This window comes from Myiozetetes cayanensis, unplaced genomic scaffold (genome assembly GCF_022539395.1).
Source record: "Myiozetetes cayanensis isolate MyiCay16 unplaced genomic scaffold, myiCay2020 scf14, whole genome shotgun sequence".
Taxonomy (NCBI): domain Eukaryota; kingdom Metazoa; phylum Chordata; class Aves; order Passeriformes; family Tyrannidae; genus Myiozetetes; species Myiozetetes cayanensis.
Genome location: NW_026087048.1, coordinates 10,342,695 through 10,364,641, shown reverse-complemented (window position 1 = coordinate 10,364,641; position 21,947 = coordinate 10,342,695). Strand labels below are relative to the sequence as shown.

The window sequence follows — 21,947 nt, the reverse complement described above, 5'->3', positions numbered from 1 at the left end:
CTCAAGTCTCTGGAAGCTTCCTATTTCTTCTTCCCACACAAAAGAAATTATCTAATAAATCCCTAAATAAATGTAAATTTATAAACCGATGTATTTAAGTCTAAGTGGCCTTTTAAATTCAAAGAGAGTTTTTGATAAAAACGCCGTTAACAAACATTTTCATAGGTGAGGGGATACTCCATGTTTGAAGCCAGCACACAGTTATGGTTGATTTTTTACGGATTTCACGTGTTCCTTTTTCCAAACCCACAGTGAGAATCAGTCTGACACACCTGAACGGACAAAGACTCTCCCCTCACCCGGCAGTTTCCAGGCCTTTCCTGAATTTACCAGACGATGGCGCACTGGTCCCAACCTTGATAAATAGAGTTGGGTACCGAGGAGAACTTTTTTATGGGAAGGGAATATACTTTGTCACGTATTTTAGAAATGTCTTATTAGGAAGTAAAAAAACACCCACAAACAAACCAAACCAAACAAAAAAACCTCACCCTCGTATTTTGTTTCCTTTTTTTTTTTCTTTTTTTATTTCCTAAGGATAACAGAGGGGATTTAACTTTATCATGGATGCAATGAGGAAAAGCACAAACCTAGCACAGATTGGCTAAGCAGTTATTGAGAGGGAGTTTAGATACTTCTTGAAGGCATACACAGGTAAATATCATGGAATACACGCTCCAATGCTTCCCTCTATTTCCAAATATGTAATAAAAACATTGTGTGAGGGGAAATTAGTTGTGGTGACAGATATCTGAGATTCAAATAGAACAAATGATATTGATGTAAACAACATAAATTATCAGGCAAGCCCTTTGTTTCTATGAAAATAAGTGCTGCTTCTTTGGGGTGCTGAATTCATATTTCCAGGGCAACACATACTTCCATCTGAAACATCCTTGACGGTGCTTTGTTGTAAAGAACTGGATGACACTTTCCATCCAAAACATACACTTTGGGAAAAAATTTTGTTTCAGAATAGGCAGGTACAAGTGTAAACGTGGAATATTGTTGTGTTAACATGCTGCAATTGCTAGTACAATGTTGTCTTTGATCTAGCTGAACAGGCTTCAGAGAGGGAAAATAGAAATGACTGGGGCTGATGAACTCAGAACCACAACTTCCTTCCAGTAAAGTCTTCTTTCATTTCCTCAAGCTATTGAGCAATTCTGTGTTTTCTAAGCTCTTGCAGAAGACACACACCTTAAACTGGAAATAGAAATTGCCCAACCAGTTACACACTGGTTTTTTTCTGCTTAGATACCTGTTTTAAATGGAACCAGGATGGAACCAGTGAGGAGGGTTCTCAGGTAGCCTGGCTGCCTCCACTTGCCACAGAGCGAAGGTCAAGTCATATCATAGAAAATTCAAAGGAAAGTGACTCTCTGCTTATCAAAAGCTAAAGGTCCAAGGGTAGTAAGTTGTAAATGAAGATCTGTTTTAGATACACTCACTTGTGGATGCCTGTGCATTACATTAGATCCATTAATGGCCTCTGTAAAGCAGCAGCCTTCTTCCACATTCAGAATGATCTTCCACACTCAGACTTATGACATTTGAGGCTGCTCTGGAGGGAGGATCAAGGGAAGAGGTTGCCCCTAATTGTAGCTGTCAGAGCTGGAAAGAAGCAGCTCATGGACTAGGAGTAATAACAGAATTAAATTCAGCTAATAGGCCCAGCATCTGCTATGGCAAAGTAGGGGTATTCATAATGCAGGGTTCTTTGCTTGGATTTTTTTTTCTCTCTCTTTTTTTTTTTTTTTTTAGGAGTTCATACTTTGTTGATGATACAAGGTGTGTTTATGTACAAAAGAGGAAGGAGGGAAGAAAAGAGATAAAGCCAGATCATGTGGGTTCTGCAGATAGCAACTGGAAAACATTGGACTCCATTACATTACCATGCAACCAACTATTTCTGCACCAAATTGTGGGGGTCAAAAATGAAGTCAATACCAATTTCCTTTATAGGCTGTAGCATTAGCTGATCTGTTGTGCAGTTCAACTAGGATGTCTGATAGTTTTCAGTCATTTTCTCTTAAACAAGGTGTGTTCTACCTGTCTAGCCTACACTACCATAATGTGCTGATCATGTCCTGACGCTAAGGCCAAAAAAAAAAAAATTGTAACGTTGCCCCCATCTCCCTTTATGTTGGGTTACCATATTTCCTTTTATTTTTTTAGTGAAGAAGAAAAAAGTCCAATAGGTAAAGAAGTTCTCTTAGCTTTTGCTTTTCAAAACTGATTACAGGTTGCCTCAACAAATGCTCAGCTGTAGCTCCAATGACACCTCTGTGCTGTCGTGTTTCTTACTGAGGAATGCACCTCACGCCTGTGGCTGCCAACCAGACAGCTGTGAGGATCCCCCAGAACAGATAGCAAGGTCAGACACTTCAGTTCTTTATGGAGTGGATCCATCTATGACTTTGGTGGTGATTTTTTTTTACCATTGAGGGTTTACACCTCTGCCCTTTATGCCCATCAAGAAGTGCTACACTCAACAGTGTGTCCTCAAACCCAAACTTACATGTAACACCCTGGTTTGCATTGTGCAAAAGCTTCCTCTGAGCTAACACACGTACAGGAGCTTGAGCAGAGACATGCCCAATTCTTAAATGTTGTTGTTTTTCTTAAGAGGAGAGAGAATTTTCAAAAAACACATACTTGTTGTGTACAGATACACAACCACTACAACTTTTACTGTATTAATTCCATGCCTGCCTGAAATCAGTATAAAAACATTCTCATAACTTCAAAATATATATATTTTTTAATTTACTTTGTACAATGTGCTATTGTAGCACTGAAATTATGGCTAAGAGTTTGGCAGTGAGGCAAAGACCAGAACTGCAAGTCATTATGACTAGGATTGTGCTGTGGATTTCTGCTTTTGGGAGTGAGGCAGATGCTGCAGTTCTGAAGCAAATTCATTTTTCTGACCATTGCATGTTTCATTCAAAGCAAGATGGAAACAAGGGGAAAAATAAACACAGTAACAGCAGCATAATGCTAACACATCATTTAATAATGCTAACAGTCAGGAAAAAAGATATTCAGGCTTTACTGAATTATAAAGGATGTCACAGCACAAGGGAGAGATGCATCATTAAATGAAATGTTCTCAAAAGCTCTAATAAAAAAAAAACACCTTTCCCTTTGTTTATTGTAGTGAATCAGTAATTTATTAGCAGTAGATGACTTTGCTTTTATTTGTCAAACTGATAAGATTTTTCTGTTACTACCAGGGATTACAACTAGTCAGGATTTTCTGCATTTACTTCCTTATTTGTGCAGCAGCAGCATCAAGTAAAGGATGGTGTTTATTAGTCACCTGCCTACTGGAAACATATTTAATTCAATTAAAGAAGTGACACACAAGACAAAATCAAGAATGTGAAAGTTTTGCTAAGGTTGAAAGCTTAAACACCTGTATTTTCATGTAAGAAGTTTTTCAGACTTGTGTGGCTGATTACTCAGCTGATAGAGCACTTTGCAATTAAAAATTCACATATTGTACAATACTGAACCAGGACAAGAGCTTTACACAAACGCTGTGCTGTTAACAAGCTGTCTATCAGTCTAGTTGGGAGATAAGGTGAGTGTTCCTCCCTTACACCTCACACCAAAGCAGGACCTTCTGGAGATGAAACAGTTCTGGGCAAAAGGCCCTCAAGCCCACAGTCACTACCAGTCCTGTACCAGAACAGATTGCTCTCAGGGCAAATACCACACAGATGAGGAAAAGGACAGAAAGGGGCTTGAAAACCCCAGGGTTCTGGAGAACAGCTGTGACCATGAAGTGGGATGCAGTTGGCTCTGCCTTGTGACTGCACAGTTCAACCTGTGTTCCCTCAGGCAATGCTGATGGGTTTGCTTCAGTGCTCCGGTCCCCACGGTCTGTCTTTGGTGCTGTATCCTAATGACTTGTCCTTCAGAGTCTGTAGCTCCTCAGTTTACCATGATTTGGTAGCAGCAATGTCTGTGCAGCATTCCCACTCACATCAGCAGGGAATTCTGCTTTAAAAATCAATTGCTGTGATAAAAGTCCCAAGTTCAAGACCTATACCCTCCTGCCCCTGCTTCAGCAGCACTTGGGGTCAGTGAAGTCAGCAAGTCCGGCTGAGTGAGGGCGAAGGGAGTTTGAACTTCAAAGAAATTATATTTTGTAATGACTCGAAAATACATGAATGGAAAAAAATGTTTGACAGCTATTGCCTGGACTGGCACTATCACAGTCTGCAAGGTTATAGGAATCACAATGGTTTATAGTGCTTAGGGTTCAGAGCTGCCAGACCACTTCGAGTTTGGAACATGAGCAAGTTATTTTGCCATTTCCTTGCAAGGAAGCAACCAGGTGAATTGAATTTCACTAACAGAAGAGCCGTTACTCAAAACAAGAGATATTTTGATAGAAGTGGGTAAGGAAGTGTCTCCCATAATATTATTAGCAGATATGGCCTTTATTTTTTCTGCAGCAGCATAATTAAGAGAGAGCTTTCAGTGGAATGGACCCTCCCTACCAATATAATGTTAATATGTTAAAAATCAAAAGAAAAACTGCAAATGTTTTTATGTGAGTCTTTAGGCATGCTTATGTCTATGACCCAAATTTCTGCTTAATTTTTTTAAAAATGGAAAGACTATTTTTAAGTATTTCTATTATTTATGCACATACTGAAAATATACTTCTTGAGAAGTTTTCAGTCCATGCATCCTTACTGCTACGAGTAAGGATCCTCCTTTTTTACCTCCAATGGTGCATTTATTACAATCCCACCATCATAAATAAAGCAAAGTAGAAGAGAGGGGAGGGAGAAGGAAGACAAACATTACAAGCAGGGCCTTTTCTACTTAATTTCTGAGTTTAAATGACCAGACTAATTATATTCTAATCCACTCATTTGACAAGTGTACCTTTCAGGAACACAATGCAAGTGCACCATCAAATTGTAGAAATAGTAAAAATAAAGTAGGCCAAGAAAAATGTTAATTTGTCTGATGTGTTTGTTTGTATGGGCGAGACAGAAGAAGATTTGGCAAGAATAAAATATGTGCCAGTAAGTGAAAGAAGAAAGGAGTCTCAGTAGAAAATAGGGAGGAGGGTGTGAGAGACAGCAAGCAAGTAATACCAGAGTCTAATAATATTCTAGATCAAATTTTTCAAGTTGAAGAGAGATTTTTCTGCTGCTTGACAGCTGGTAAAACTGGAAGTAAATTTACCTCAGTTTTCACAGACATGCAGATTTATAAACCTTATGGAAACAAGGTCACTGAAGTGACTTGCTTTACACCTTAAAAACGTTGCATCATGAAGCCTAAGTTATTTATCCAGAGTAATTTCAGGGAGTGTTACATATGGTCAAATGCTGGCCAAGAGCCAGGGCAGGGCTCACCCACAAGCCCAGCACCAAGGCAGCGCTGTGGGGGGAGGCCCAGCCTGGCCCCTGATGCACTGGGCTAAACCTTGGGAGTCTTAAAATGAAAACCAAACACAAACCAAACCCTTTGTCGTGCTCCCGTTGCTAACAGATGAGGGTTTATTAAAATTAATTTTCAAACCTTTGCTGGCTGGTATCCTGAATCCTGGCCTGCTGGCCTGTATCCTGAAGCCAAGCTCTCTCTGGCTCTCACTTGCTAGCGCAGGTCCCAGCGAGGGCTCTGCTCCCCTCCCTGTTACAGCTCTCTCACACCACCCTCATCCCCCCACAGGTGCAGTGGGTGACGCTAGGGGACAGCTTTTCACTGCTAAGGGGGAAATCTGTCACAGGCCTGGGCTCCCTGTGCTGCGTGAGGGGCCCTCGCAAGTCCTGGGTGAGCCCTGAGGAAGGGCAGCACCCCCCCAGTAACAGCGCTGGCCAAAACACACGCAACAAGATTATCTAAAAGTAAAAGCTAATTAAACCAAACCCCCTTATTCATCAGGTCAAGGTACAGCATAAGCAGGGTTGGTGCAGCCTGGGTGATCCCACAGCCTGGGTGATCTTTGGTCAGGGCGAGGTGCGCAGGAGAAGGTGCCGCGGATGGGGAGCCAGACGCCCGGCTGAGGGCTCTGCAGGGTGCCAGGAGCGTGATGGTTCTTTTAGGATGGGCAGAGCTTTTGGCAAACAAGCTGCCTGTTCCCAGCAGTACCTGAAGGTCAACACTCACCTCGTCCCACAGCAGTGCCCGAGGCCAGGTCATTGCTAATACTTTTATTTCCATTTCAGTGACACTTTCAGGCCATCTCGTTACCCGTGTGCTCCCGCATGCCAGGGATGTGCTGTACAGCAAAGACTTCACACGGCAAACTAAAGCTGTGCTGAGCAGCGTGGTCGTGTTTGTTTAATCTGAAAGCTTTTCTGGGAGGCGTCCAACACCAAATATTGGCCAGATCCAGTGAATCGTTTCCATTACTCTTGTTTGCTTTTCACAGTTAGACCTGGGGACAGCCACCCTCTGCACTGAGACCGGTGGCAACTGCAGGATGACCCATTTCCTTTAACAATTGCATCAGGCCCCTCTGTAAGTTACTATTTTCTACAGAAGCACCAATGAAGTAACCAAACAGTACAGTGCTACAGCTCTCTAGTAACCACAACACCACAAGAGCTGCAGCTTTAAGGCCTTCAAGTACTACTGTAATAGCAAAAATTAGTAACTCATTGTGTGTTCACTGCAGAAAGCAACACTTCTGCTCTTCCAGAGAGATATTTAAAAATAGGCTACTTAGAAAAAGTTAGAAAAATGAGACCATAGATTCTAATGATGCATTTCTAATGGTGATTAGAACTGTTAGAAACATTTCTAATGGTTTCTAATCTATATCTGAAACGATATCTAACGAGCCAGTGAGCATTTTAATTAAACTTTGTAATTAATATGAAAGTTGGAGGTGATAGTTCTTTGAAAAAGTACTAGAATTGGTGAGCAAAGACAGTCATTGTTTAAAAAAAACCAACCAAAAAACTCAAACCAAAACAAAGAACAGAATGTGGAGTGGGAGCCAAAATGGAGAGAAGGAAAAAAGTTGTAAATTATTTCAATAACCTCTAAATTTTCCATAGAATAAAGTCATGGATTTGCTTAACCCAGGACAGGGAAGTTCAGCCAACTGAATCTTTACTATTTGTAGAACAAGGAAATAATTTGTATATTGTTGTATATATTTACACTGAGTAGTTGAGCTCGGGAAGTACAGTAATTGCTCTTGGTGTGCTCTACTTCCTCACCTATACAAGAGACAGATTTTTAGGGACAGTCAGAGAAGACACAAAATCCCAAGAATTTTCACAACACTCATAATCTTTTTGAAATGCAGGAAAATATTTTGATTTCTCACATTATGTCACAACCCTCCCAACAAATCTATATTAAAAACCAAAAAACAGAGCACCTAACAAGGCAAAACAGTTTATTACCAAAGCTGTTATGCTTCAGGACAGGATGAGAGAAGCAACAACCTATGACTGATAGCAGTCATACCACTTAATATGTTACTGGAAACATCACTTAGTATTTAAATACAAAAATTACATAAAAATTACTTACATTTATTTCCTCAGTGTTGACAGATACTTAGGTCAGAGTATTTACAGACCATACAACTGATGTACTGAAGAACACACTCATTTAATTAATGCACCGACTCAGAGCACAGCACTTTGTTTCGTTTGGTACAGTCCAGTAAAAATATGGAAATACAGAATAACTTAGAGAAATATTTTGAAATATTTTCTGTATTAAAATACTTCAGACTTGTATTCCTCAGAGCACTGAATCTTTGTGGTTCTATGCTATCTAGTCTTGTAATGTCATTCCTTAAAATGAAAACTATGAAGGTATTCTGAAAACTAGTAGTGCCTCTCGTTCTAAAACATAAAAGCTGCTGAGTCATCATTACTTGATAAATATTTATGCTGAATCTGATAAAGGAACATCTTAACTTTTTTTTTTCTCAGCTGAAGAAAACATTAAGCTCCTGAAGCCAAGCCACCTTGAAGTTTGGGAGACAGCTTTTCTAGCTGAAGTTTGTCTTTGCTGCAGCAGAGTAACCTAAAGCACTTGACTATTACTCACTTCGAGGGACTTTTTCCAGTTAGCAGCTGTTTCACTTTTGCTTTCTTCCTGACAGAAACTAATCTGCCTTCTGAACATCCCTTGTAAAAGAAACTGAGTAATAGACTGTGTAAATGCTTAGAAGATAGAAAATATCTACAAAAATACAGAAAATATCTACAAAAGGACTGTTCTATCATTGGATGGATTTCTTGCCTCATTAATTTACTGGGGGTCTGCCCATTACATCCTTTCCCTGGCCAACCCAGAAGAAAACACACAGATGCTTAAAAAGGAACTGTCTCTTCATAGCATCATTTCTAATTTTAATATGTTAGTTTCTATTTGATAAAGCAGATGTTCCTAACAGCACGTATAAATGTTTAAAAATATTGTAACTGTGCAGTACATTTTGAGCTTGCACTTGAACAACCTTGCACAAAAAGAAGAAATTTAACATTGTTTTGGATAATGCAGGTTTCCTAATTCTAGTAACTTTTGCTAAATTTGAACATGAACAATATTTAAGCTCCACAGAAATTATCTCATTTTCATTTCTGTTTTAGCCACGCTCAATTCTTAAGTTCTAATCAGTCTCAAACACACCCTTAAATAACCTACTGGTCTCCTCAGCAGGTTAAGGTGAGCACACATGTAAGTTTGGGTATTTGCAGCAGAACATTAGTTTTGACTTAAACTGTCATCACTTCTAATGTAGACAAGAAATGCCAGTGTACTTTATGACCACATAAGTTGCCATACAAAGACATCCTCTGGATATGCCTTTGGTCTATATTCTGCATTGAAATACAGTCCAGAGAAGAAGCAGACCAGGAATCCCAGTTTAGAAGGGCTTTTGGGTAACCTCCATTTATGGAATTTACATAAAATGTTGTAAAAATTTAGAATTAATTTCATTAAAAATTTATAAAATAACAAACTAATGTATTTTGAAAAAAAATCTCAAAATTCTACAAAAACTGTGAAGGCTTTTCCCATCTATAATTACCATCTGAATATTCAACATTTGACATCAAAGGCCTTCTGAAAATGAATATTTGAGTCAGATTTTTTGGACTATGTGGATGCTGTATGCCAGCTTCTAAAGCACCATGAAAGTCCGCATTCAGAGTCCAAAAAAAATGGAGGGAGACCCTAAAAATGTAGCAGAAGCATTTCCGCACACTGATTTCTGTAGTCAAGTTTGTGCAGAAGTGATTCCACTAGATTCATAGGGTACCTTTTTGAGGCAACAGAAACTTCTCACTTCATAAGCTTTTTGACACTTTCCAGCTCTTCTATGGGTTGCCATTTCTGTTGGATTGTTAACAGCTGGAAGAAATGGAAAATATGAAAGTTAGGAAAATCCCAGTGAACATTTACTGCACTCCCATACCCTCCAAGTCATACATCAACTTATTGGTGAAGAATTTCTAGCAGCTTTACGTTTTTCTTTCAGAGGTATGCAAAAATAGCAACTGATGACATATATAGTAATTTGTTGAACAGAATAATTTGGATATTGCATAGGTCATAATGCCAAATAATTTTGGTTTTCCTTATACTGGATGCTCTACTAAATGAAGATATTTTTCCTTCAGGTTTCAGTACTCAAATATTCTTACTCAATTTTGTAATTCAGTAACAAGGGGAAACTTCCTCTGTACTCCAAATTTCCACTGTTACCAATGGAATTGAGTAAATGGATGTTGGGGGTGGGAACTGACACAGCACAGCAACCAGAAGTGCACCACAAGCTCAGGATCAGACCTAGAATGCAACAGCTGAATCCCTATCATTGGTAATACAGGGAAGATATAAAGTAATGAACTAAAAATTTATTTCCACTATTAATTAGATATACATCAGCTTTACATGTGTTTCCTCATTAATATCTTACTAGTTCTTACACACTTAAAACAAGTTACTCGCTGTGTTGGAAATATATGCTATTTATACTGACTATGTTGTACGTACAAATTACCTTCTGAGGCTTGGAAGGATCAATATTTTCCCAGGGTTCTGGATTGCCACTCTTGTTAATCCTTTAAAAGAAGATAAAACAAGACAGGTACTATGTTTTAAGGTGTGTCCTTCCATACGTTTTTCTTATATGAGCAGCCTATCATCACTTCAGTAAGGAGTTCCCCAAAACACAACTTTACAGGGTGTTCTGGGTAGGAAGCAACAATGGCTTGCTTTATGCGCATCTTCCAAAGGACCAACTGAGCCAACAGTGATCGTGTGTCATGTGTCATTGTGAGGGAAGCAAGCTGAAAAATCAAAACTGAGTAAGGGCACAAAGTAAGGGGACTCTGACCCTGACAGCTAAAATGCCTATTCCAATCACTTTAAAGTAAATAAATAAACTTCCCAAAGCTTGAAGAGTATAGGACTTAATTCCAATTATTAGCCAAGCCATTAGAATACTCTCTTCTGTTAATATTATTAAGTGCTGTTCTTTATATACAAGTTCATAGCCTGGTTGCAACATATCTGCATCTCATCTACCTATCTGATTATCTGAAATTCTTGATAAGAGCATTTAAATCCTGTTACAACTATAGCAAAGAAAAAATATTAAATCAAAAATTAGGAAATAATTTGGATTATGATTCAAATGAATTAATTTATTTGCTATTTAACAATCTGCAGATAATTCAGTTGTTACCAGTAGTCTGGAACACGCATATGGATTTTTTTTTTTAATTTTTTTTTGGTGTAAAACATGATGGTCAAATACTTCTGTCGAATACAGAAAGGTTAGAGTGAGCACCAAATAAGAAGTATTTTGCTTACATCACATCAGATTTGCAGAGCAGGGAATAGACACTAAAAGAGAACGCCCCAATTGCTGCCATGGACAATATTCCAGCCAGGGGAATGAGCTGAAAGACAAAACGGAGAAAGAGCTGAACTGGTGTCCCGGCTGAGAGGCTCGAGTTGGGGGAGCAGGGGTTATACAGCACTCAAGGGATTAGCTGCTGGAGTCTATTCCACCTCTGCATTACTCTTCACACCACCTCGTTTTACCGCGGGTCCCTCGCTCTCACCATTTCCCGGGAAGGTGTTCCCTATCCAGCGGCAGTCCCGGCGCACCTGCCCGCGCCAGCCGCGTCCTTCCCCGCGGGAGCGCACCACGGCCCCGGCCTCAGGGAAAACTTACTTCTCTTTTTGTTTTAAGTGTCTGGAAGATGCTCCTGTTCATCGTGGCGGCGGCTGCGGCCCTGGCACAAGCGGTTGGTGTTGCCGCACCCCGGGGCAGAGGGGCAGGACGGCGCCGGTACCGGGCTGCGGGGACGGCGCTCCCCGCGCTCTCCCCGCACCGCGTTATATACGCACCGCACCGCACCGCACCGCGCCCCGGCCGCGGAGGCGGGACGGGACGGGCCAGGATGGGCCAGCAGTGCCACCCCCCGGCCCGCAGCGGTTGGCGCAGGGGAGCGCCCCGAGGAGCTCCCGGCCCCAAAGAGAGCTGCCAGGAGAGCGGGATGCGGCATCTGCTCTTCCTGCCTTCCTCCCGCAACTCCTTCTGTCTCCGTTACTGCAGCACTCAAACCTTGCTTCTCCATTTCTCCTTTGTCTTCTTGCCTGTCCCCTTCTCCAGGCAGCTCCCAAAGAACAGCGTATCCAGGCAAACGGCCAGGTGGGGCCAGGGCCTGCCTCTTCCAGAGCTCAGAGAGGTGCCTAGAGTGACCCAAAGAGGACCCCATTGTCACCGTGTCACCTTTTGCTGCAGCAGAAGTTTAACCCAGGCTTAGGTTCCCATCACTCTACTGTGTTACACAGTTCCCACCTCTTCCCAGTATCCCTGCCTGAGAAAAACTCCTACCAGGGGCAGGTTGGAGATGAATGGTGCCAGCAGATGACTCCTGTACATGATTCTCCCCTTCTCTCCTGTGCACTGGAAAGCAGTGAGAGGGAGAAGAGGCTGCCTTTACTGCACGCTCTGCTGGCTCCCTGCAGCAAGGAACAGACACGACAGGGCACAAGTAGCTCTGCTGGTCCCTCTAGGGAGCAAGTATGGAAGTTGAGCAGCATGGTCTTTGAGGCAAAGGACCTGGCAGCATTCTGCTGTCACAACTTCCAATGTCCAGCAATTCTAATGCAAACCCTCAAACACTGGGAAGCCAAACAGAGTTATCTAGAAGGGTTTAACACTTTTTGTCAGCACTGCTGCTGAGAAACCTTTGGGTGTTTGGGAAGGTCACAAGCATTGCTAGGTTGTTGCCAGCAATAAAGCAATAAGAATGGTCCTTTCCATAAAATGGTGATCAAAGCCACCCAGCTGTAAGATGGTTGCTTATAGTTAAACCCTCTCCTAGAGTGGTTTCTACTACGGCCTTTGGCCCTCTACAATCACCAAGGGCCTTGGAACTGCCTTTTGTGATCCATCTCACTATAAACCACGCTCAGTGCAGTCCCTGTTATGAGAAAGAAATATTTGTTAATGGGTTTATAACTCATGAACCTCAGCTGAAATACGGAACTATCTTTGAGAGTGGTGTATTTAGTTCACAAACATTTTCACTGGGAAAAGGAAAATATAATAAAAAATAATAAAACCCCTCTTACTCTAGAAAGTTAAAATGTACATTTACACGTAATACCAATTTCCTTGGATATAACTGTGTATTTTAGAAGGTGACCTACAAAAATATACTGACAAAGAATGGTTGGGTGAGGAAAAGAATTTTGTACAAATTGTTATAAAGCAAACTACCTTCTTTAAAGACATTATTACAGTTTGAGTTGATGTAGGCAGTAACTGACCTAAAATTACTCCTAAAACCCCAGACTTCCAAACACACAACAACGTATTAAGCACTGACAATCTTTTCACTGCCACTGTATTTTGGAATCTGCTTGTAAGAAAATAAGCCTTTAAATAGGCACATATAAAACACTTTACATTTTATACAGAATGGCACTTACTTCCTCCTATTTAACATGTGAAAGCTTTTCTACTTTTTAAATATTCACTGTCCTTTGAAGACTTCTCAACACATTTTAAATTAAATACTCTTGTTACGCCACTGTTTATACTGAAAACTGAGAAATCTACAGTAACACTAAGCTGTTCCACAGTGCTTTATCTACCTCAATTACTTGTTTCATCAGATGTAAACCTACCCCAAGCAAACAAGATTTTAATTTATTATTCATTATTGAAATTACAGACCTTTGACAAGGGAAATTTTACTATATTTCATACACCCTGAAAACTACAGTAAGTACAGTATTAAAAAGCAGGAAAAATGTAAGCCTTTTAAAAATCTTTGCAATATATTTAAAAATACCTATACAACTCCTTTTTGATTCAAGAGCCTAATTCTTGATTATAAAATTTTTCATAAAATTCCAAGTCTTGTATGTTTAAGGATGGTTTTACAGTCTTCAATGATTTCACAAAATGCTCGTGTTTTACAGCAGTTGCTTCAAGTCCATTTTCTTGCAAAGCCAACAAAGCAGCCTTTAAAAGAAAAAAAAAATTACTTGAAGTGCTTATCATGTTCTAAATTGTGAAGAATTTATTGTAAGTATTCTAAAATATTTTACAAGGAACAAAGTCTTAGCTATGGCATCTGAAAACAGCAGTGTATAATTTATGGTAATTTAACAATAAATAAACACTTCTTCATTCACTTCTGTCTAGAGTAGACAATGTATCCTTGATCACTTATATACTTGGATTTTCTTCCTAGTCTTCTCTCTTTTATACAACTTATCTGAAATTCTGGCTTTTTTATTTAAAGAATTAACCCTTGTTCAGTTCTCCTGTTTTACTCAATCTCTTTATATTTTCAATACAAACTGTGAAAGAATCCGTACTCCTGATGGCTTGGTGACATCTATGAGTGAGCTCTCTTTTTTCATTCAAAGTTTTTTTCACTTACAGTTTATTTCCCAGATGAGCCAGGAATGTTTCTTACCTCCTTGCACAGATTTTCAATGTCAGCTCCAGAGAAGAGATCTGTTAGGGCAGCCACATCTTGTAGTGACACATCAGTGTCTAATGGAATTTTTTCAGTGCAGATTTTCAAAATGGAAAGTCTTCCCTGTAAATTGGTGCATATTGTACAAGAAAACAAAACCAAACAAACCAAAAATTAATCCTCCCCAAAACAGTTACAAATCTGAACCAAGGAAAATCCAGAATATCAAAATTATCTGGTTTTGGTGGAAGAATAAAATACTATTAATGGGGGTAATACCTACTCTAAGGGCTATCTCATATTTTAAAGCCTGTTATTCACAGTTACTCATCACTTCGTGAAAACACAGTATTTTAGACTGAAGAGTCCATATTTGGCCTGCTTTGGGTCAACTTTTTTTGTGAAGCTCAGGACAAATAGCCACACTATCCTTGGGAACAGGGCACAAAAATTACTTGAAGCAAGGACAGACAACTTGTTATAGGTATTTCCTGAACTGTAGCTTGATTTTGTAAACATAGATTTTCTCTAATTTCTCTATGCAATACTATAACTATATGCACCAGTTAAAATGTTACAGGTGCTTAAAGTACAAAAGTCTTTATTCCTTTTTAAATTTCTTCACTTATACCTTGAGTTTGGTGACTGAGCTTCAGTGAATCATCCATCAACTGTTAAATAGGTTACAGGAATATGCCCCCTTTGCTCTTAAAGTAAAGTATGTTGGCAATTAATCTCTCTACCTTTAAAGCCACACATGGATGTGTAATAAATACTTCACCTTCAGGTCTGGAGGTGGAATATAGATCATCTTGTCCAACCTTCCAGGACGCAATAAGGCATCATCCAACATATCTGGTCTATTTGTTGCAGCAACTACCATGAAATCTTTGTTCAAAGTTTCCTGAAACTCTAGCTGAGTAAGAGATCATATAAACAAATCAGTGCAACATGGTTAAGATGGAGAATACCTAAAGATTTTAGTTAAAAACTAATGAGAAGAAGGGAAGGGCAAAAAGATGATGTACTTTTACGTGCAGTTATTTTCCTTTCCATATTGATATTTAATTTTTCTTTAAGTAAAAAAATGCCTTAGTGCAGGCCAGATTACACGACAAAGAAGACAATATAGTTAGTATCTGCCTTGACAGTAAAAAGAGACTTTTCTTTGGCCAGATTGTAACAAAAAATCTTTTACATGCAAAAATTCAGTATCCTACAATTCTGGAACTGTTTTTCTTTATACTCCCCCTGAAAGTATCATAAAAAGAAGAAATGTAAATACAGAAAAGCTAAATATTAAATATTGTGAACCATTTACTGAAAAGTGAAGGTACAACTTTCTGTTTAAACAAATAAGTGATCATAACTGTGCTGCTCTTGTATGCTGTATGTACAAGAAAGAACCGCAAATGAAGTAGGGGAAATGCTTATAAAAAGTAAGTTCAGAGAGGAACTTGAACAGGAGTAAAAATAGCACAATCAGTCTAAAAAATTACTGTAGTGTCAAGGAGAGGATTTTTGTGACAGAAGATGAACACCAATTAGTAAAGCTCATTAGCCTGTGGGGGTATTTTGTTCAAAGTCTTCTTGAGGAACAGTGTATGTAAAAACAGTCAGCAGCCTATATATGGTATTTTCTAAAAACTAGAAGTTATGACACAGTAAAAGAGCACCTTCTAAATTTTAAAGCTTGAGGAATTTAAGTCTAAAAAGTGTGAATGCCAACAAGTAAAATTTTTGGAACAACTCGACAGCATTTATCGTTCTTATACAAAAGAGGGACCACAAATACCTTTCTCTCCTCCTCATCACTTTGCTCTTGGCACTGCCCCTCAAGCTGTAATTTGCCTCCTCTTCTTTCAGTAACTTTGAGCCCAACACCATCCAACTCATTGAGGAGAACAGACAGAACCCGCTCGGAGACCCCCCGGCCACTTCTGCCATAGGAGCGAGAGCCCAGGATAGAGTCAATCTCATCCAGGAATATTATTGCTGGAGTGTTTGCTCTTGCTTGGCGAAAAACCTTTTAAAAAAATGTCAATGATGTCAAACAGTCTATCAGGGAAGGTGAAAAAAGTCCTTTTACATACACTTTGTATTTTACTTAAGTTTAAAGATACGTTTGTAACAACTCACAAGAGCTGTTCTGGCTTACATTTACTATAGGCAAATTCTGCTTCTTGTTTATATTCTTAAATGAACTAAAAATAAAAGAGTAGAAATACTTATAAAGTTTAAAACTTTATAATTTTAAGGACAGAGTCTCACTTTTATATAAATGTGAATCTCTAAGCCATTTCTATTTAATAATCAGACAAGAGCTCTCTGACCTTTACAATAACAAAATTTAGGCCTAACTAATACTTTACAAAAGTCAAGCAAAACTAAACCATAGGCCTTACACAAATCAAAAACTGTACCTGAGACAAAATCTTCTCTGAGTCTCCAACGTAAGGGGAGAACAGGTCAGCACCACTCACGGAGAGAAAGGAACAGTGACAGCTGGTGGCCACAGCCCTCACCAGCGTGGTTTTGGCACAGCCAGAAGGCCCGTAGAGAAGGATTCCCTTGGGATGGGACAGGCCCATCCTAGCAAATGCCTGAGGAAACTTCATAGGCCACTCAACGCTCTGTCAATACATAAAAAAAGGGATGGGTTTCTTAGTAACAAGACTATGGTTCATAGGTAATCAATAAAGTTGCCAAGCACGTCATTTCCTATCCTTGATACAAACATTAATTTGAAATCAGGGAATACCGATTTGGTCTTTCTTCATATAATTCCCCCTTCTTAAAGATTCCATCTGAAGCAGGACTAAAGGCAATCACGGAGAGATGATACACAAGAGCCACCTCTGGCTAAATATTAAGGAATGCACAAATTATCTGGCTACAAGTTAAGTATTTTGCAGCTACTAAAAAGCATGCATATTTTCCCATGATATTATTACGCTTGGTGGTGATATCTTGTAACTGGAAGACTTCTAGCTCAAACATTATAATAACTTAATGTAGTATAAAAATGTTTAAATTACAGTTTATAATCAGGTACTTTGCAAGAGAATTAATTTTCATAATTAGCATATAGAAAACCTTGGAGCATATGCTAATTGGAAATCAGCTGTTCATCTAAATTTGTTCTATGTGTTACCTGTTTTAACTTTAACTTTACATCTTCAAGCCCACCAATTTGCTCCCAAGTCACAGGTTTGCACTCTGTTAGTCCAACTGCACTTCGGAAAGAGGATGGTTGAATTTTTTTAAAAGCTTCTTGGAAATCTCCCATGTTAATCCTGGTTTCAGTTTCAGCTGAGTCCTGAAAAAAACCAAAACAGATAAAGCATATTAACAATATTTTTATGTAATACTTAAATGCTGCATTAGTAAGCAAAACACTTCATAGAAGGCCAAATGCAGCTAATAAAGAAGCTAATTCCTGCCCTAAGGAGCCTAAGTACTGCAGATGCAAAAATGCAACATAAAGTAAAATACATTCTCTTTAATGGTAAGATTTTACACAGGAAAAATCTATTTTAACAGAAATGAATGTTTTAGAGAAAACTACTATTCCCTAAATTACAGCTCCGGAAGACAGTGATCTGCTAAATCAAATGGTTGCTAATTTGAGGGATACACAAAAAATCATACAATCTTCTGAATAGAAATAAAAAGGCTGCTACATCCATTTTCACCACACTGAAGAATGCAACACATTTTATCTCAAACATGCTAAACAGTAACATTATTAAACTCCAGATGCAGTAACAGAACTAAGATGTATTTTATAAAGGCACTTGCAAATGGGCCATCTACTTATTCATTACTTTCATTTGTCCATCTATTCTTTTCTGAGATATCAGGCTCAAATAATTTTATTATTTTCAGTACTATGCTCTCTTTTTTTTCTATGCAAGTGAAGACAGAGGTTCTATCATTCTCTGCAGATGCTTTTGACTCTGGAAATTTTGCAAATACAGCTTTAAATTTCTGCTCAGCCATTCCAGATGGAAAACTACACCAAACATCCATCTCACAATTTTTGTAAAAGTCAGAACAGAGACAGGAGTGTTAAGAAACAGGCATTATATAAATGGAATTAGAGAACTGCTAAGAGGTTGAATTTCTGCACACCAGGCAATTGTACACTTTGTATACCTTGTGTTGTATCCAGCCATACAACCCAGATGATAATAGTTATTTTCACTAGCTGTTATATACTTGTGTATCAACCTAACTTTAATTTGCAATTATTAGAAAGCAGAATTCTAAATTAAATTAAATAATAAATGAATTTAAATAGCTTCAAAAGAGAGTTTTGGTGGACACAGTTTACTTTGCCCAAAAAGCCTAAAATGTCTGCTTTGCACAATCCTGAAGGGAATAAAGACTTCCAGCACAACTTTTCACTCAGAAAGAAGAAAACAGTCCTTTCAGGTAAGAAGTGAAAGGACTAGAAAAAATGGCATATACACATTTGTAGCATATTTGGTGTTTTTTAGTGTTTTAATGTCTGAGTCTTCAACTTCTCGAGCTTTTCAGTAAAGTTGAGCATTAATGAGGAAAGAGTACTGTGTATATTAATGACACTGTCCTTGACTGATGGGCCGTACCAAGGAGCTGTGGGACACAGCCTGCAGAGCAGCTTCCCTGCAGAGTGCTGTGAGGTCAGCGCCCACGTACCCAGGGGTCATCTCTGCCAGCTCAGCCACATCAACATCTGCAGAGATGGGCATATTAAATGTCAGCAACTGCAGGATGGATCTCCTTTGTGTGACTGTTGGGGTCCCAATAATAACCTAAACCGAATATAACAAACAAAAAAATTAAGTAGATATTGTGCTATATTCATCTTATTTTATAGAGCTTTCATCTCTGATTTACACTTACTAAAGGTTTATATACACTTATAATTCAACTAAAGATTGTTCCAAGGAACCTATTAGCAGCACTATACAAATGAAAAATATTCAAAATACCACTTAATTTCCAAGTGAACAGTGTTTGTACAAACAGGTGTTCATAAGACACTGTCAGCTAGTGTCTACCAAGTCCCATTTTCAGGTAATTTCAACATAACACTGAAATAATAATTTCCTTGCATCACAAAGACTAAATTAGATTCATATGACAGGAAAAAAAAATGAATTAATGAGATAAACATTCATACATTATTAAAACCCTGGGGAAACACCTTCATAAAAATATATCTCCTTCATAACTTTCAAACACCTTCATAAAAACAATCTATAAATCCTGGAAAATAATGAAAATTACAATTATGAAAGCATTAAAGATCTTGACCAAACTGATGATCCAGGAGTGGGTTTAGCCAGAAAAATAAACAACACAAGCAAAAGAACTGTGAGTTGCACAACTGAGTGTGTTTTAGTTTTTTTGGCTACTAGGCTAACAGAAGTTTTCCAGAATAGACTCGACCTCTGTTACTGAAATCTGAATAGAATTTTTGACACAAGAGGTTATTAGTTCTCCGTCACAACAAACCTTTAAGGAGAGATGCATCAATCTTCAATCTAGAATTTAAATGAAAAAAACCTAAGCCTGTAAAGCTAAGCATCTGCAAGCAAACAAACGCCTCAAAGACAGGTAAAGAAGCATAAAGAATCCCCTTGTCCATTTTCAAGTACATGGAACTCTCCGTGTCCCGAGGGGGAAAAAACCCCTCACCTTACCCAGCGTGCACCAAACTAAAGAAATGGGACACCTGCCTCAAGCCTGTAGAATCCCACTATGAAACATGACCAGCAGACATTAAACTTTATTAACAGCCCCCTTCCACATCAATAACGAAAGACAAAAGTGTGCATGAATAACATGAATAAAAGTGTGTGTGAATTTACCTCTCTGTCAAATCTGCCAGGTCTCCTCAGGGCAGGGTCTAAGGCATCCGGCCTGTTTGTTGCTGCCACAATGACCATCTTACCCTCGCTCCTCACACCATCCAGGAGCGTCAGCAGCTGAGCAACAATCCGGTCTTCAGGAGCATTGTTTGAACTTCCTCGCTTCGGGCACAAAGAATCGATTTCATCAAAGAAGAGAATGGTTGGGCCTTCCTGCGACATTTCTCTGCCCTTTTCAAAGACCCTCCGCAAATTCTCTTCGCCTTCTCCTGGCCTTGAGCCATGGAGGGCTGGGCCACTGACGCCAAACAGAAACGCACCCACCTCTTCTGCCACTGCCTTTACCAGAAGAGTTTTCCCTACACCTGGGGGCCCAATTAACAGCACTCCACGAGGGACAGAAAGCCCCAGCTTCTTAAAAGTTTTTGGAAAGCGCAAAGGCAGATCAATCATTTCTTTCAAAGACTTTCCCACGTCATCTAGTCCTGCAACAGAAGTTTTTGCACTGCTTTCTGACAAATGTCTGTACCATTCTAAAGTAATCACCTCCTTAATTTTTATGCTTGTTTGGGGGGTTATCAATCCAGCCTCCTCCGCCAAAGAGTCTGCAGACAGTATTTCAACATGCACCACGGGGTTTTCGGGACTCGGGGCAACAGTAACAACGTAACGAGGCAAAACGTAAACATTTCTCAGCAGTTCTCTGATCGTCTCCTGCAGCACCGCTCTGGGGGTCGACTTTTTGAGCGCGGCGCTCCCGAGGACCACTCTGACCGCCGCCTTCCCCAGCTGGCGGTGGGGCAGCAGCTGCAGCTGCCGCACACCCAGCGAGAGCCCGCGCAGGGCCCGCGGGGCCAGGCCCGCGGTGCTGCAGGTCGGGTCCGCCTGCACGAACCCGTCGGCCAGGTCGTGCCGGGGCCACGCCGTGCACACGCAGCACCCGCCGGGCAGCGAGATCCGCAGCGGGGCGCCGAGCCGGGCCCCCAGCCGGGACAGCGCGGCAGGTCCCAGCCGGCAGCGCTGCGTGCCCTCATCGCCCGGGTCCGGCGGGAGCAGCTTCAGGGCCGCCGGCTCCATCGCCCCCGCCGCGGCCGAGGGCAGCGACCGCCCTGCTCCGCACCGGCCCGGCCGGCTCCTCACTCACCGCGCCTCGCCCTCCCGCGGGGCTCCCGTTCCGCCACCGCTAGGGACAACGCAGCCCCCCCGGCATTGCCGCTCCGGGACGGGGCAGCCGGGAATGTGCCGGCCGGGACGGGACAGCCAGAAATGTTCCGGCCGGGACGGGACGGCCGGGAATATGCCGGCCGGGATGGGGCGGCCGGGAATGCGTCGGCCGGGATGGGACGGCCGGGAATGTGCCGGCCGGGCTGGGGCGGCCGGGAATGTGCCGGCCGGGCCGGGACAGCCGGGAATGTGCCTGCCGGGATTGGGCAGCCGGCAGCAGGGAATGTTTTCCCCCGGCACGGAGCGCAGCGCAGCCGCTCCCGCGCTGCCAGGCGGCCCCGCGCATGCGCCACAGCGGAGCACGCGCGCTGTGCCCCGCCTCAGCCGCCACAGGCTCTGAGGAGCGGTGCTGTCAGGAAGTGCTGCTCAGTGTGCCCTGTGCAGTCCTTCCTCAAACACCTGCAGGGACCGGCCCCGCCCCGCGCAGCCCGTGCCAGTGTCTAATCAACCGTTCTGTGGAGAAATTCTTCCTAATGCCCAACCTAAACCGCGCCTAACGTAGCTTGTCCTCTTGCCCTGTCACTTGTTGCCTGGGTGAACAGTCCGACCCCCTACCTGGCTACAGCCTGCTTTCGGGGAACCGTAGAGACGGATGAGGTCCCAGCTGAGCCTCCTTTTCTCCAGGATAAGCATTCCCAGATCCCTCAGCTGCTCCTCACTGGATTTGTGCTTTAGACCCTTCACCAGCTTCGTTGCCCTTCCTGAGCTGAGGGGCCCAGAACTGGACAGAATACTCCATGTCTGCCACCTCCCTCACGTCCTGCCTCATCCGCCTCCCTGGGCCTTCCCTGTTGAAGGGCTGTCAAAGCACTGCCTGTGAGGTGAATGTGTCCTAGAGACTTCTCATACCTTTATCCCAGAGACGAAATGGACTGCCTTCCTTTTCCCATTGCCACTT

General features: G+C 41.1%; 2 protein-coding genes across 5 annotated transcripts; both read right to left on the bottom strand.

Annotated features, from left to right (window-relative positions):
* Window positions 1-6,970: 6,970 nt before the first annotated feature.
* CUNH15orf48 (chromosome unknown C15orf48 homolog) lies at window positions 6,971-11,304 on the bottom strand. 2 transcript variants are annotated; one of them, XM_050309982.1, is made up of 5 exons: window positions 11,195-11,304; window positions 10,828-10,916; window positions 10,013-10,073; window positions 9,269-9,360; window positions 6,971-7,202 (listed from the first exon to the last, which is right to left on the bottom strand). In XM_050309982.1, the coding sequence occupies exons 1-4, from the start codon at window positions 11,234-11,236 to the stop codon at window positions 9,292-9,294; spliced, it is 261 nt and encodes an 86-aa protein (XP_050165939.1). In that variant the 5' UTR covers window positions 11,237-11,304; the 3' UTR covers window positions 6,971-7,202; window positions 9,269-9,291. The 2 variants fall into 2 exon arrangements, with proteins under 2 accessions (XP_050165939.1, XP_050165938.1); XM_050309981.1 differs by lacking the exon at window positions 6,971-7,202 and having other exon boundaries at window positions 7,368-9,360.
* Window positions 11,305-11,493: 189 nt separating this feature from the next.
* SPATA5L1 (spermatogenesis associated 5 like 1) lies at window positions 11,494-21,201 on the bottom strand. Of its 3 annotated transcripts, XM_050309965.1 has the most exons (9): window positions 19,826-21,201; window positions 18,578-18,763; window positions 17,119-17,283; window positions 16,388-16,597; window positions 15,760-15,990; window positions 14,746-14,880; window positions 13,962-14,087; window positions 13,329-13,501; window positions 11,494-11,715 (listed from the first exon to the last, which is right to left on the bottom strand). In XM_050309965.1, exons 1-8 carry the CDS (start codon window positions 20,900-20,902, stop codon window positions 13,349-13,351), a joined length of 2,283 nt encoding a protein of 760 aa, XP_050165922.1. In that variant the 5' UTR covers window positions 20,903-21,201; the 3' UTR covers window positions 11,494-11,715; window positions 13,329-13,348. The 3 variants fall into 3 exon arrangements, with proteins under 3 accessions (XP_050165922.1, XP_050165921.1, XP_050165923.1); XM_050309964.1 differs by lacking the exon at window positions 11,494-11,715 and having other exon boundaries at window positions 13,165-13,501; XM_050309966.1 differs by lacking the exons at window positions 11,494-11,715; window positions 18,578-18,763 and having other exon boundaries at window positions 13,165-13,501.
* Window positions 21,202-21,947: the final 746 nt, after the last annotated feature.

What these genes read in the sequence shown, in the direction of transcription:
- CUNH15orf48 (XM_050309982.1), bottom strand. Translation starts at nt 11,236, where the DNA reads ATGAACAGGAGCATCTTCCAGACACTTAAAACAAAAAGAGAA. An exon ending in CTCTGCAAATCTGATGTGAT is followed by an intron (nt 10,074 to 10,827) that starts GTAAGCAAAATA and finishes CTTCTTTTAAAG; the next exon opens with GATTAACAAGAGTGGCAATC. An exon ending in ATCCTTCCAAGCCTCAGAAG is followed by an intron (nt 9,361 to 10,012) that starts GTAATTTGTACG and finishes CATTTCTTCCAG; the next exon opens with CTGTTAACAATCCAACAGAA.
- SPATA5L1 (XM_050309965.1), bottom strand. Translation starts at nt 20,902, where the DNA reads ATGGAGCCGGCGGCCCTGAAGCTGCTCCCGCCGGACCCGGGCGATGAG. An exon ending in CAGAGAAGATTTTGTCTCAG is followed by an intron (nt 15,991 to 16,387) that starts GTACAGTTTTTG and finishes TTTTTTTAAAAG; the next exon opens with GTTTTTCGCCAAGCAAGAGC. An exon ending in TTGAAAATCTGTGCAAGGAG is followed by an intron (nt 13,502 to 13,961) that starts GTAAGAAACATT and finishes TTTCTTTTAAAG; the next exon opens with GCTGCTTTGTTGGCTTTGCA.